This window comes from Zosterops lateralis, assembly GCF_965231275.1.
Source record: "Zosterops lateralis genome assembly, chromosome: 13".
NCBI lineage: Eukaryota > Metazoa > Chordata > Aves > Passeriformes > Zosteropidae > Zosterops > Zosterops lateralis.
Genome location: NC_139773.1, coordinates 12,147,515 through 12,163,300, shown reverse-complemented (window position 1 = coordinate 12,163,300; position 15,786 = coordinate 12,147,515). Strand labels below are relative to the sequence as shown.

The 15,786-nt window shown below is 42.0% G+C and overlaps 1 protein-coding gene across 1 annotated transcript in view; it reads left to right on the top strand.

Moving 5' to 3' along the window:
• Nucleotides 1-901: 901 nt before the first annotated feature.
• Nucleotides 902-15,786, top strand: part of ABHD17C (abhydrolase domain containing 17C, depalmitoylase) — a 28,612-nt gene continuing 13,727 nt past the window's right edge. Inside the window, exon 1 of the mRNA XM_083870823.1 lies at nucleotides 902-1,893. Within this exon, the coding sequence (XP_083726949.1) occupies nucleotides 1,361-1,893 (533 nt within the window). The 5' untranslated portion in view covers nucleotides 902-1,360. The remainder of the gene's footprint in view (nucleotides 1,894-15,786) is intronic.

Here is a 15,786-nt window from a genome sequence, read left to right as displayed (position 1 = left end):
GCCCCCTCTCGGCGGGCTCCCCTCACGGCTCCTCAGCGGGCTCCCCTCACGGACCCCTCATCGGGCTCCCCTCACGGCCCCTTCATCGGGCTCCTCTCACGGACCCCTCATCGGGCTCCCCTCACAGACCCCTCATCGGGCTCCCCTCACGGCCCCTTCATCGGGCTCCCCTCACAGCCTCCTCATCGGGCTCCCCTCACGGCCCCTCATCGGGCTCCCCTCACGGCCCCCTCATCGGGCTCCCCTCACAGACCCCTCATCGGGCTCCCCTCACGGCCCCCTCATCGGGCTCCCCTCACAGCCTCCTCATCGGGCTCCCCTCACAGCCCCTCATCGGGCGCGAAATGGCCCCGGCGCGCGCCGCCGCTCGCCCCCGGCCCCGCCGCGCACGCGCGAGGGTGGGCGGCCGGCGGAGGGCTCGGAGGGGGGTCCCTTAAAGGGCCCGGCAGCGGGTCTCACATCCCGGCCGGCGCTGCGGGACCCGCTCCCGCACCTCCCGCACCTCCCGGCGCCCCGCCCAGGCGGCGGCGCTGCGGGGGCGGCCCGGGCCGACACAGCCCTGCACCCGCCCCGGCACCTGCGGCGGCGCCGCTCCGCGCCCGTAACCCGGAAGCGCTGCGGCGGCGCGGAGGGGGAGCCGGGACATGGCCGCTGCCCGCTCCTGCCTGCGCGCCGCAGCCGGCATGGCCCTGCCCGCGGCCGCGCGCGGCTGAGCCTCGACCTTGCTTTCCCCTTCCCCTCGGACCCTCCTCATCCTGCTCCTCGCGCTCCTCTCCCTCCTCATCTTCCTCCTCCCGCGGGCGCTGCCGGGGCCGGGCCGGGGGCGGTGGCGCTGCGGGGGCCCCTCGCTGCCGTGCGGGGCGTCCCGGGGGCCGGGGCGGAGCGGGCGGAGCCGCGCGCGGTGCGGGCTGTGCGGGAAGGAGCTTCCCTGGATCCTGCATGTTCCCTGCGGGGGGCCGGCCCCGGGGCTGGAGCGCCGCACTGAGCCGTGCCATCGGGGAATTCATTTTGTAAATGTGTACGTGCGGCTCATGTGCTGCCAAGGGAGTCTAGGGTCGTGTTTTGGAGAGTTGCGTTTGCTGTAGTAGCGTTAGTTGTGGGGAGGGGGGTTTGAGGGGTGGTTGTAGCCCATCTGTATTACGTGGGGCTGTGTATTTGGTTTGTATAAGCAGTTTCCAGGCTTTGAAGGGCTGCATTGCTGTGGCTGAACTGTAGTTCCTCCAAGGTTGCCATTGTTTGCGTTCTGGGAGGGCAGCCGGTGGCCTCGCAGGAAGGCGGCAGGTCGCGTCGGAGGAGGGCTCTGGGTCGGTTCCGTGTGACTTCTTTCCAGGAGAGGTTTAGCTTTTCTCCGGCGTCTCTGATGCCAGAACAAGGCCCCAGAATGAACGGTTTCTCTCTGGGCGAGCTGTGCTGGCTGTTCTGCTGCCCGCCCTGCCCCAGCCGCATCGCCGCCAAGCTGGCCTTCCTGCCCCCGGAGCCCACGTACACCGTGCTGCAGCCCGAGCAGCAGCAGGAGCCCGGGGCGGCGGCCGGGGCGGGCACCCCCACGGGATCGGGCACCTGCAGCCTGCACCTCAGCGAGCGGGCCGACTGGCAGTATTCCCAGCGGGAACTGGATGCCGTGGAAGTGTTCTTCTCCCGCACGGCCCGAGATAACAGGCTGGGCTGCATGTTCGTCCGCTGTGCCCCCACTGGCCGGTACACGCTGCTCTTCTCGCACGGCAATGCTGTGGACCTGGGCCAGATGTGCAGCTTCTACATTGGCCTTGGCTCCCGCATCAACTGCAACGTCTTCTCCTATGACTACTCCGGCTACGGGGTGAGCACCGGCAAGCCCTCGGAGAAAAACCTGTACGCAGACATTGATGCAGCCTGGCAGGCCCTCAGGACAAGGTAAATGGATATTGGCGACAAGGTATTTCTGTGTCTCCCTTTAATCCTAGTAAGTCTGCACTGTTAACCTTGCTGAGTGGAAGGGAAGGGTTTGTAAAGGATTTCAGTTACTTTGGTGGCCTCACCAGATGTTCCATTATCAGCTGCAGTGTGATTTACTGGATGTGGCTTCATTTGCTAAAATGATGGGCAAACCTTCATCCTTTGGCTTTTTCTAGATTTAGAGGATTATTCAGCTGTAATTTGCGTTAGCCATTGTTTCACCATTGAAAATCTCCATCTTGAGTAGGACATATTGCACTGGTTGCAGTTTGAGCTTGCAGACTGCAATAAACCTGTTGTTCGAGACTTGCCTGCCACTGTCTTCATTTAGAGGTAACCCAGGTGAGCCAAAGCTCTGACTGAATTTGGCAGTAGCCTTGGCTAGGGCTTACCAGGAAACTGCTGGTGTTGCCTGACATGTTTGGGGTTTCATGAAATCTCCTGCAACTTAGACATCTTTCTCTTTTGGCCTCCAAACGGTTATCCAATGCCTGTGGTAGTGGGCTGGAAGGAAGAAGTGTTGACATCTGGTAGTAGAGCTGAGGTGTCTGCCAGGAGATGCCAAAGTATGTGGCATCCAAAAGGGATCAAGCAACAGTGAGAAGGCTCTGGCAAGAGGCAGCATGGTGAGTGGAAACAGTGAGCCCTTGGCTTCTAGAAAATCCTGAGCTGCTGGCTCTGCCTCCTTGCTACAACTGATGGCTGTCCCTGGGCCTCTCACTTCTGTCCACAGAAACCATGAACTCCTTTTGCTGTTGCATAAGTGGTTCTTAAAGTATGACCTCAGAGAACATGTCCTGAAAGAAAGAGCTTTAAAAAGCTTAAATTGTAATAGGCCAAGAGAAAAGAGCGATGAACATTTTCAGTTCTTGGCTCTGGCATTGCATAGACAAACTTGGCTTGCATGAAATGCCTATTTAATGTCTATCTTGGGGATACGTGCCAGTTTCAGAAATAGTGACAGGAGTTGTTACTAATTTAGATAATTGGCTTTGCAAGAATCCAGGGATTGGTTAGTTGTGGAGTCCAAATGCCTTTTGACATTGCTCTGCCTAAGTCAAGCGAAGAGCGGGGGGAGAAAGGTGTAGGGAGAAATTACCCTTCCATAGCACGTCTGCTGGTGAGCAAACCAGATTCTGGGCTTGTTTTCCAGGACTTTAAAAAAGACTTGTTTCCTTGAATACAAATAATATGGTCTTATGTAAAGAAGTAATTTTGATATGCTGTATGCATAATAAATTATTAAGTGCCACTAGAACACATATGGGTGATGTAAATAAGATGCAAGGGAGGAATAGTGCTGTGTCTAAACCAAGCCTAGTTAATGGTCGTCCTTCAGTTGCTCTGTTTCATTTGATGTTGAGGTGATCATATTGTTTTATATAAGCCTTCTCAAGATCTGAAAAAGGGCTTTCACATCTGCTGGGAGGTGCTTCTTCTGTGCTGAAGACATTTGGTACAAGTGCTGAAGGCATTTAGTACATGGTTGAGTTCTATGTAGGCCCAGAAACAAGGGGTTCCTTCACTTAAATCCTTTAAGAAACCTGTCCCAGCAGGTGATGCCAACACATGCCCAACTTGCTCCGAGAATGTTGGGCTTCTTCAATAAAAGTGTGACTGGACAGGTTTGTAGTTTTCCGTTAGTGTCCCTTCAGTGGTTTATGCAAGATCTATCTTCTGCTTCCCACCTTAAACTGAGGTTTGACATTTCCCAACTCTTATTTTGCCATGTTTGTTAATCCCACGTTTTAGTGTACCTTGAGAGTACGGTTAGAATGGCTGTCATTGGTTTGGTTTTTAGGGACCAAAAGCAATTAGAATTGGGTGCCCACGGAAATGGTGGCATCACCACCCTTGGAATAGTTCAAAGGGCGTGTGAATGTGACACTTGGGGGTATGGTTTAGTGGTGAACACTGTGGTGCTGCGTTAATGGTTGGACTCAATGCTCTTTGAAGTCTTTTCCACTGTTAACAATTTTGTGATTTTATGATTACAGTATTTTAGGTGCCCAGTAAAGAAGTTGGTCTCTGTGAAGTGTAAGCTTCAATAGAAAGTTAATCAATTCTATTAACAGATGATAGTGTTTGTAACAGGTATGAGGTGAAACCTTAGTCTTTCTGCTGATAAATTCTCCAGGTAATAGTGTGAACTTTACAAGACTGATCATTTGCTAGTCCTCAATCCAAGTGGCTCACAATTAAGTGAAATATTCTGCAGCAGAAATAGAAGTATGCCTCTTGAGGTAAAATGTCATGTTATAGCATTCCTGCTGCAGCAGTTCCTCAGTAGCTCCAGGAGACTGTGTATGCTTTAATGCTTAATGCAAATTCCTGGCGTTTGGCCTCCAGTCATATGCTAGTGAACTGTAATGCAAAGTTAAAAGTGATGTCTTAAAATAGAGGTTCACTGTGCCATCAAAAGCATTTAGTCATCTGTGCTAAGTTCCGTGGGAAGCTGTTGCTCTTCTGAATCCACCAGACGTTCCACCTGGCAGCAGAAAGGAATCATTAAAATGTTGGAAGTCTGAGACTCTTTTCCTTTTAAATTGTGCCTCTGAAGTACCACTGATACTTCGCAGTCGTTAATTTATCGGTGTCTTTTGAAAGCTGCCTTGAGGAAGGTGGGAATTCACTTGGAGAAAGCTGTCAAATTTTAGAAAGGATGGTGAGCTGGCAGGGGTTGCCATGATGGCTGCAGATTCTGACTGTGTTTTTTCAAGGTCCTATAACAAGGATCTTGCTATCACATACACGTTTAGGAATCAAGCCTTACGTAACAAATGATTATAAAACTATCTGAGAACAGTGGATGAAAAAAATAAAATCATCAAATTCTTTTGTTCAGTTTCAGTTATCAGCCCATCTTTGCAAAATCAGTCTCAGCTATTCTCCATTTTTTTAGTCTTCATAAAAGAAACTTGTTTTGCTTAATTTAAAGGAATTCTGTATTTCATCTCATGAATAAACTATATCTTAAAGGATAATTAAAATTCTAACTAATTTTAAATTCTAACTGTCTTTCAGCCCAGTAAAGATGTTGACATATAATTTTGTTCCCTTAAAAAGAATTTTTATAGATTTTTCTTCAGAGGCTGTAATTGTAGCATTGGTTGTTGTCATTCCAGTATCAAGTATTGATCAGTGATTAATTTGGTCTTTTGTATGTATTTTTTTCCACTTGATTAACAAATTTCCATCTGATCTCTCAATGTTTCTCAAAAAGAATTTTCTGTCTTATTGCTACAGATTGTATTTTTGTAAATGTTTTATTTTAGGCAGGTTGGGCTGATTTTGTTCTGCCTGTTTCAAAATCAGAACCAAATTGAGGAGAATGTTTATCAGACTGTCTTCTTTCATTGTCCATGTGGTTTTAAGTTGCTGCTTTTTGTTCAGATCTCTCTTATCCTAATATCTGATTGTCTTAATGCGACATCTGTGCAAAATGACTTGATTGTCCTTCTCTTCCCCCCTTTCCTGAATCCCACATGGGAAGGTTGAACTTTCTAACACTTTTACATTAAGACAATGTACAGTACTTAAAAACAGGATGCACATGTAGGGCTTGGGTTCAGTGCTGAAGAACAAAACCATGGCTGCTTTGTCAATCACATGCTATTTATATTAAAATAAATGTGTATGTTCCCTAAAAAATTGTAGAAGGTTGGTGAAGTGTTTTAAAATCCCAGTCAAAAGAAAGAAAGCACTGCTGCCCCACTCCCTCTGCTTCTGTAGTAAAGTATCAAAGAGCAGAACCTGTTAGTCCATCTTTTGGATCCTGAAAGGAGATTAAGAAAATGTAATTAATAAATAGTTTAGAAGAGCTGTTCTTGTTGCATTTAACAAGATACAGTTTAATTTGTTTTTCATGGTGCGCAATATAAACTATTTTTTTAGCTTTTAATAAATGCTAGGTTTTATTGTAATATTTAAATCTTTAATTCTCAGAAAAGGTACATTTGAATTTGTCTTTCAGTCCATAGGAGAGCATTGGTTCACTTTTAGTTTCCCTTATGCTTCTTGGTCAATACGGTGTGACGAAAGGAATTGAATTGTGAAATGGTGTAGTAAAATCCACGGGGTTGTGATCACTGGGTAGCAGATAGAATGTTTGATTAGTTTTTTAAACTGTGTTGCCAAATTTAATGTTAAAAGAAATGCACACTAAACCTTTTATTATGCAGGAATCTTGTTATTTGTGGTGCTGATTATCAGGAGATTATTGCTGTTTCCTGTGTAGGAGCTGGTGGAGAAGTCTTACATTGAGTAAAATCAGGAAACACACCTAATTGGATTAGGCCAGAGTGATAACTAATCTGAGGTTGTGTCAGTTTAGTTCGTCTCCATTCTGATGTGATGAGGTGCTTACAGCTTTCCAGGTGAATAACAGCTTCAGGGTTTCTTTTACCTCACCTAATCAAAATACTCAATTTCTACTTTAATTCTCTTTGCAACAGAATCTTCTCTCACCAGCACTGTATTTTATGCATTATCTAAGCCAAGTTCTTTAGATTGGATGCTTAAAGGTTTTTATCAAAAGTTACCAACTAAATCCTGATGTGAGGAAAGGCAGTGCTTGGCAGAGTTACCATTAATAGTCCTGGAGTAAGAGTTCCCTTTCTTCATGGAGCATCATCTGGTAGATTGTGCAGTCATACCAGCTTCTCAATAATGTTACAATGTCTCCAGAGGATTGTTTAAAACTACAATCCCATAAAACTTAACTTATTCTACCTGCTATGGTCAATACTTCAAGAAAGGCTGCATATAGCCTTAAGCAAAAATAGATGCATACACAATCCTCTGCTGTTGTTTATGCAATGAGCAGAGATTAATTCAGATGATGAGCATCCCTGGGACAAATACCAACAACTGTTTAAAACAGGTGCTCTGATGTTCAAAGTTATTCAAAATGTTTACTGAGCTTTGGTGTTGTATTACGTCTTTTAGTCACTGAAGTAAAAGTAGTTTTGTTAAATATTTCCCTGTTTCTGTCAGGACTACAAGATCAAAGCTTGTTTAAAAAGGAAAAAAAAAAAAAAAAGGAAACTTTTCACTGTCAAGAATGTTTTGCAACTGGTGTTATTTGGGAAGAAAAATAAGCTGCTAAAGAGTCTTTGGCTAACAGTACATGCTCTCCTGAGTGTGGATAGTCCTGAAATTCAACTGCCTGAACTGGAGATATTGGTTTACCCTGATGTACAAAGGTTGTAGGACCTGGTTCTCAGCATTATCAGAGCACTGAACGTAGAAGATTCCTGGAGGTACATATTGTTAAACCCTCCATGCTGAAGTAACAGTCTGCTCTTTAGCACTAAATTACATGAAGTGCACAGGAAAGGCAGCTTTTTCTCTCTAGACAGAGAAGTGTCTCATTTTGAGGCTGAGCTGATGGTTGCTCTGCTGTGGCTGTTTGACCTGTGCATGTTGCTGGGAGCTCTTAGATTTGTTCAGTTTTTTCTTGACAGGGGAGTTTGAGCTGGACTGTGTGAACCTCAATGGCTTTGCTTTGATGCCAGGGTCAGTCTCCAGTCCATCACAACCTCAAAAACAACAAAAAAAACCACCCTCCAAAATTCACACTTTAGTCCATGTTACTCCGGTACTCAGAAATATTCTAAAGTGCTGGGCTAAGTTTACGCTGGTTCATTACTTGTGAACGTAAGTAAAAAGAACAAGAAAAAAACCCACAGCAGTGCTGTCCAGGACTGTAAGATTGCTGTGGGAATGGATAGGTAGAAACCATTTCAGGGTATGCAGGTGGTTATCTGCCAGCAACTGCCTTTGTGGGAAAACTGTCAGTCAGAAAATGGATATTTCTCTTCCCACACTGAATGAAGAAAACGGGTCCTTTTCAGTTTTCTGGGGTTTTTTGGTCCTGTGATGTTCCCTCATGTGAAGATAGACTAGTACCAGAGCAGTGCCAAGTATTGGCTGTTTGGAGTCTGACTGCTGGGACTAAGGTCTGAATTTCCCATGTCCTTTTAATAAGATGTGCCAATGTGTTGATACTGACTTTAAATCCCTGCCCCAAACCCAGTTTTAAGTTCCACAGTTGTATTTTCTGTTGGTTTTAAGGCCAATCATCTCAAGATTAGGCAGCACTATAAAAAAAAGGAACAAATAACATAGGGATTTGTTTTTTCCCAAAGCTGATAATAAATTTAATGAATAACTAAGAATCCTTTCTGGCCTCCTTCACAAATGTAAATCAATTACAAGGCTGCATTGGAAGTAGTTGAAATGAGTCATAAAACAAGGTGCAGATGTGTTATACCTAACATGCTTGCATACATTTAGGTTTGCTTTTGCCAAATAGCATCTAAGAAGATCAGAAATCTTTTCCTGTGGATTAGGAGATAGCTTCAGTTGCTACTGAATTTGAGAGAAATTAAGGCCACCTGTGTACAAGATGAGGCGCTCCTTGTGTTTTCCTAAATCTAGGGGAAAAAAAAATCTTTTTACAATTTTTGAATGCTGGTGGCTCTTAGGTGTCGGAATGAAATGATTAAGAATTGTTTTTTGTCTGACTCTTAAAGCTTGGGTTTGTATGGCCTAAAATACAAAACCAAACCAACTGATAGACAGTATCTCCCTGTATCTCCTGTGGCAGTTGGTGGTGGATAATTGAGATTGCTGCAGACAAGCACTGGTGAATTGAATAAGCAATTGCAGTGACCCATTTGCTACTGCTTCGTCTTGACTACCCTGCTTTCCAGTTTTTAGATGAATGACTTACACTGGTCTTGCACGCTCAGCCTGACATCTGATGATGAAGCTCAATTTCATTCCTGACTAAAACTGAGTGTTTTGTTGGTGGTGGGTTTTTTTTCTGTGTGTCAGGTTTTGGGAGCAGTGGGAAATGTGGGAATGTAAACCCAGGAAATGCAGTATGAACACAGTGGAATAAAGATGCTTTTAACAGAAGGCTAAGAATGTAGAATGGGATGGATGAATAGTGCACAGTGTCAGCTTAAGGACAGAGGAGCATCTTTGCATTCTTTATTCCAAGGGCTAATTTGAGAAGAATGGGTTACTGTTATTTGCACATTAAGCTCTGTTGCCCGCAAACAATCAAAGAAAGGTGCAGGCATAGGTCAGTTGTATAATGACAGAATTATACTGGCATTATCTGTATCCATATCTTTATATTTTTAACCACTTTGTTAGCTTTACAGAACAAAGGTTCTCCTGTTAGAATTAAATGTTGTGGTTGGATTTGCTGACTATGAGACCAAATAATACAAAGGCACAAAATTGGGCTAAACAGCAGGATCTGGCTCAATGCCCACCCACCTTCCCACCCTTGGTTTCATGTCCCCTGATAAGCACATGCATGTCTTTGGGAAAATCCCTATAATCATGAAATAAATCTGTAACCTCTCAACTTTCAAAAAGGGGAATTCCATGTGGGTTAGCAAATGAAGAATGATGTTGATGTGGAAGATGAGGTTTCAAGTTAGTATACTTGCTTCAAAGTCTAAAAGGAAAAATTTAAATGAGAGGTAATCTCAAAGTATTGCCTCTGGTTTTTATTTTGTATTGCAAATTTGTTAGAAGAACTTCATGTATGCTTTTCTGACAGTAATATTTATTGGTATAGTCTCTTGAAGTTCTTTCTAGGTGTACCTTCAAGATGAAAATCCTGTTTTCAGCTGTTTTTTAGGAATTGATTGTCATGTTAGACAGTTTGGGCTATGTTTTTAGGAAGATTAGTATAACTGTGCCTTATTAAAAAAAGCCTGCTTACATATAGAAATGTTACTTTAAGAACTTTGACTCATGGGAGCCTTATTTATCAGCCCAGGCATGCTGCTAAATGAGCTGCATAGCTCAGTGTCTGGCAAGTGACCCTTCTCAAGGCATGCAGTGCCAGCTAGAAGCTCTAAGATACTCTATTATTATTATTTTTTACAGGATACTGCCACATTTCTTAAGATCCCAGTATGTTAGACCAGTTAAATGTACCTTTGTGCTATGCCATGGCCATTTTTGTGTTCAGCAGAACAACTGGAGTAATGGACAATGGGAACCAACAAATCTGAAAGGTGTGAGGCCAACTTCAACACATTTCTCAGGAAAACACCCTTTAAGAGTATGACTTGAAATGTTGCTCCTTTAATAAGGTTGTTTATGATGGGTTTTGCTCACTTTAGAAAATCTTTCTAAACATTCCTAACTTTTAGTTAGCTTTGCTATGAATGTCCTTACAGAGCTGGGAAAATGGTGTTCAACATCAGCAAAGGAGCAAAGCCAGCTGGTTTTTGTTTTCTGGTGTGCAGATAAACCAAGATTAGGTTCAGATTATTTTAGCATTAGTCCATGCATTTTAGTAGTTCTTTATAATAAATTAAACAAGACATTTTGTCTTAACTATTACACTATACAATAATGCAAGCCTTAATCATATGCAGAATAAAAAAAGCCAACAACAATACAAAGTGAACTTCTTTTGAGCTCTTTAATAATGAAAACGGTGTATAGAACCATTTATACTTTGAAGGAAAGCTTGAGAAGTTGACTTGCTGCCTTAAGCATTGGACCAGTTTGGGCAGAACTTAATCATTGTCCCAACTCTGTATGAATTTTTCTTCCCCAACATCTGATGAATTTAAGTGGGATTTTGGCTGTAGGACAGCCTGGGGAAAGTGGCATCTTTCAAGGAAATGCTCTTGCTTTTGGAGCATGTTCTCCAGGGCAAATTTACAGAAGTCTTTTCCAACATACTATTTGTTGTTAGAACTTCATTTCTCACAAAGGTGTTTGTATGTTTAAGTTATTTTGGATTATTTTGAAAGAAGTAACTAAGTTAGTATAACATTTACTTTGGAGGTGTTCCCCGGACAATTCTTACCTCCAGGCAGCTACTCAAGAGCCAGTCAGTTTCCTTCTTCCTCTAAGACTGAAATGTACCTCAACTTGAATATTTAAGTTGTATTACACATTTTGTTTGTAGTATATTTTGGTGTATCTCCTTACTGCAAAAAGCTTGTCTTTTTCTGGTAAAGCATGGGCTTTAATGTGTGTTAATGTTACAGAAAAAGTTGGTGTTTCAGTCTGGGTATCTCATCAAATTTAACAAACTGTAAAAGCACCAGAGTTGTGGGAAGAGGCGGGGTAATGTTTCAGCTACAGTTTTGCTATTTTTATGCATAGGGTTTATGAAGATGTAACCTTTGCTCACACTGGTTAATAAATACTGTGGGAGTTACCCATGTGTTGCAGGCAGCCCTTTCTGATGTGAGAAGCAGCGCCCTGTCAGGAGTCAGTTCAGCAGTTTAAAATGTTAAATGGGGTTTCAACCTTAAGCCTATCCAGGGTGCCTAAAAGGTTCTGACTTGCTTTATCTCTGCCAGCGTCCAACCTTCTGTTTCTCTGATAGCAAAACCCTGTGCCCTCTCCCTTGAACTCTTGCTAATTATTCATGTAATGTGGTGTTCATTTCTAAAGACTGCTGTGCATAGGCCCTGTACAGTTAGTTCTTTATCCCCTCTTTGAAATTTGTACTAAAAATCAATCTGATAATGCAGAAATGACTATCTGTAAAGGAATACAGGCACAAAGTTGGCTTTTAGAAAAAGAAATTGTTCTGATTTGTATTTACATTAATAAAAAATGAAGATGACAGAACGTACTTGAAGATAATTTGGATCTGAATTTTTGATAGAGCTTGAAAGATAATGTTGTCATAAATCCCTAATGTTCATAGAGTTTTGTAGAGAGCGAGTGGGTTGTAAAGTTTCCTTGATTTATTGAGTTCTTTTCTATCCTGAGATGAAGGAATCTGGTGCCAAATATCCCACCCTTCCAAACTGGATGTCCTTCTGTCAAAGCTCATCTAAGATCTGTAAATCATTTTGTGCAGAGCATTGAATAGACACTATTGACACAAATAGGATCTGGCACTTCTAATTACTTCAGGAAATTACTCTTTCCATCCAAAAATCCACTTTAATATTCGTAATAAAGAACATAAAACCTAAGTATCATGGATATTTCTTACCTGGGTATAGTTCTAAATTTGTTGCATTTCAGCAGCAGGAGAAATTGCACTGAAGATTATTATTCTCTTTGGTTGACTTTCACAACAATTTTTTCTTTTTTTTAGTACATTAATTTGCGTGTTAATTTGAAATAAAGGAAGCAGTGTTAGCTTAAACTTAGCTCATTTAATTACTGAAATTTTGAGGAGCAGGGGAGGATTTAGCAGGAACTGTTTGCTGTCTGTTACTCTGTTTTTCGTCTTTCCACTATTCCTGGTGTTTCTGGGCTGTGTGAACTATGTTCTTTCCTGTTCTTCACTGTAGAACTGGCCGGACTTCCTCCTTTTTTTTTCTTTTTTTTTATTTTTTTTTTTTTAATTCTCATTCCATATTTCTCTTTTGCCTCTCTCTTGGAAACTTTATGGTATTAGGAGAAAGGGAAACACTATATCCATTGAAACTGTGTAGAACTAAATAGGAAAAACGTGTGTTGGGAGAGTAAAGAGTAGTAACTTGTAACTGAAAGTGTCCATGTTGTGAAATGGTGAACTGCAGTAAAACCTACAGTAGACATTAATGCACTTCTTTTCCAAGCACTGTGCTGTTATCTGCTACTTCAAAAATAGAAACTCCAGCAGTACAAGACTTCTTTATGCTGTGCTGGTTTATTGGGAGGCAGTTAAGTGCCGGTGTGGCATGGACTGGAATTGCTGACATTTTTTCCTGCATAACCAGTTTTTCTGTGGAGATACTGCATGCAGTCAAGTGGGGAGCCTACATGCTTTACAAGGACTGCATCAGAGTCAGAGGCAAACAGGGGCATGAATGACAACCAGAAGCTGCTTTTCTTCTTCTTCATTTTTTTTTTTTTTTTTTTTTTTAATTTCTAAGATGCAGCTGCAGATCAGTTTCTACCTTTAGCATCAGCTGAAATAATGACCTTAAGTGATTGCATTAACAGTTGTCCTTGATCCACTTCAAGGTACTTCTGCTTCTTGTGGCATGGCTGGTAATTGCTTGGTAAGCATCCTTTTTTGAGAGGAAAAAGTTGACTAGCAAGAAATCTTTCACTTAAAAAAACTACAGAAGCAATTGGCCCTGTTAAGTGGGTGTGTTGGCAGAAAAATGAAGTCTCCAAGTGTGTTGTTTGATCATTGTTAAAACCTCTTGATTTACGCAATCTGGGCAAAATGTCTTTTACTCCACAGACTCTGATCCCAGATAAGACAGCTGGATAAGCTGAACAAGTGTACCTGACCTGGTTTCAGGACTGAATTTTCTCATCTGAGCTTCAGAAAGTTAGTACTTTTCTAGATGTACAGATGTACTCTTCCCACTTTTTAGAATAACATTTGCTGCTTTAGGACAGGTTAAGTTTAATGGTGCTTAATGTTTCTGCGTATCATTAAATGCAGATATATGTTTCCGTAACAAATTACTTCTTTGGGGCTATCTTTTCAGTTTCTTAGTGAGCACAAGGCAGGTTTTATAAGCACTTCAACCAAACAGAAGTACACAGAAGAAACTTTGACTCTGTGCTAAATTTTATTGTACAGAATTCTAAGTAGTATTTACTGGGAGAAGAGTAGAGGGATTTAGTCTCTGGGTTTGTGGTGATAAAGACTGTGGGTAGGAAATTTGATTTTTAAGCTCTGAACTAGTTATCTGTGGTCTGCTGTTCTAAAACATATGGTACTTTTAATCCTGGTGATTGCTATATATTTTTTTAATCATCTTAGGTTTATATTGACTGTTACGGGGGGTTGAACACTGTGCTAAAAGTTCATTAAAGGAACATGTGCAAGATGAGGATGCTTGGGAAGAAAGGAATAGATGAGTCTGATTTAAAAGTCAAGAGTGCCAATATAAAAATGGCACAGAAAAAAACAACACAGAGAAGAAAACAACACAGGTTTTCTTGTCGCTGAAAAGATACTGGATGAATCTTTTCAGGTAATAAATTACTTTCATGAAATGACTGTTGTCTTCCATTTGTCACGTATTGTTCTTGGTATTTGCTGGAATATTTAATGAATCCACTTGGAAATGGATAATTGAGAGAGACAGGAGAGACTCATCAGGAGAGTTATTTTTCTCTGTAAGGCTGTGAATTTGGCACTTTGTGAAAGCAGATGTTTAAACGTATGCAAATTCACACTGTGACAAAGCTCAGTGTTCTGAGCAAATAAAAAATTGGTATGTGTTTTCTCCACATACTGTGGGGTGGGGAAAAATAGAGGTTACAGTGTCATTTATCCAAGTAGGATTTTTTCCTATTTATAATTCACGAGACATGTCATTGCAGAGGAAGAGCCTATTGTTTTGATTCTTAAATCAAAAGAAAATACTGTCTGTCTTCAAGTCTGTGGAAATGGTTAGAGAAACATGAAATGTTTCCAGGGAATTGAAGGACGACTATCCAAACGGGATTATGACCTCCTGGATAACACAAACCATGACACTTCTTCACTGGGCTTCTTTATAGAGCCCTTCAGTGTTTATGGGATGCTGCATTTCTCTTAGAGGAGCTCATTCTTACCTAATGACTTGGTTCTTCTACAGTGCTTGAGCATATTAATGCAAGTGTATAATGGAGAGAGAAATCCGACTGCCGGCTGAGTCATCTTCATACAATGCTGGCTGCTAAAAGACTCATGTTCTGGGGACAGATGCCTTCATCTGCTGTTGATTCTTTTTAGGAACATTGGACCAGTTTGGTGCCATGGATCACTTTTGTATCAGGACCTCTCTGCCATTCTCGTTCTCCATCCTGCCTTTCTGCTCTCTCGTCTCGTTTGGAGACTCAAATCACTGCCTGAGCTACACTAATGCTTCTGCATGGAAGAAATGCTGTATCTAGTTTGTCTGCTTGCATTCCTGCAAGGCCTTATCCATTCCAGCTCCCTTGTAATCCTCTTGGACTCCAGCTCTGGTGCTCTGTGGGAGAGACAGCGTTCAGATTTGCAGGGGTCTTTGAAGAGCAGTGTGAAAATGTCGGCTGTAATAGGATTTTGGATACGAGCACCTGCTGTTTGTGTAGACAGTTCAATTTTTTCTTTGTTCTCCTCTGTTGGCATTATGGAGGGAACACTTGAATCTTTTTTTCTTTTTACCAGCTTGTGTTTTAGATACAGCTACAGTTGTCTGTAAGTGATGTAAGGAAAATGCTGTATCAGTGCCACATATTTCACATTTAATGGCTTGTCAGCTATATCAAATAATCGTAGCAAAATCAAATCATTTAATGCTGCTAATATTTTTGTTCTTAGTAGGACTTGTAGATGAAATAGCTTTTACTTAAAGACTGAAAGATAAACAAAATTACAATAAACAGATTAAAGAGCATGCAAAAGGAAGGCAAGAATGGAGAAAAGCACAAACAACAAACAAACCACACAGAAGCCCCCACGCAGAAGAAAATATTTTGAATTCAAAGAATGGTGGGATTCATTACCTGAGCAGTTCAAGGGCCAAGATCTATAGATATCAGTTTCTGAGTGCTCTGCTTTGAATTTTTTCACCTAATCTTCCAAATGTTAGTCTCCAAAGTATTAATTCCAGCATGAGCGAGCTATTTAATGCTGCTATAACATCCAGGCGACTAACTGCCTTCAGCTGAATTTACAGATATACTTCTAGTTTAACATCCTTAGGTCAGGAATACTTTTTTTTTTGAAGTTACAATATGACTAACCAGCTGTGCAAACCTTCTTGTGAGACATTTTTGGTGAGCTTTGCAGTTTGATCCATTAGTCTAATTAGTCTTGTTTCATTCTATGCTTTTACAGTGATAGCTATTTTCAGATACTACAGCCTGATACATTGAAAGAGGACTTAACTGGAGCCATTTCTTTTTGTCTTGGCTGTCCTG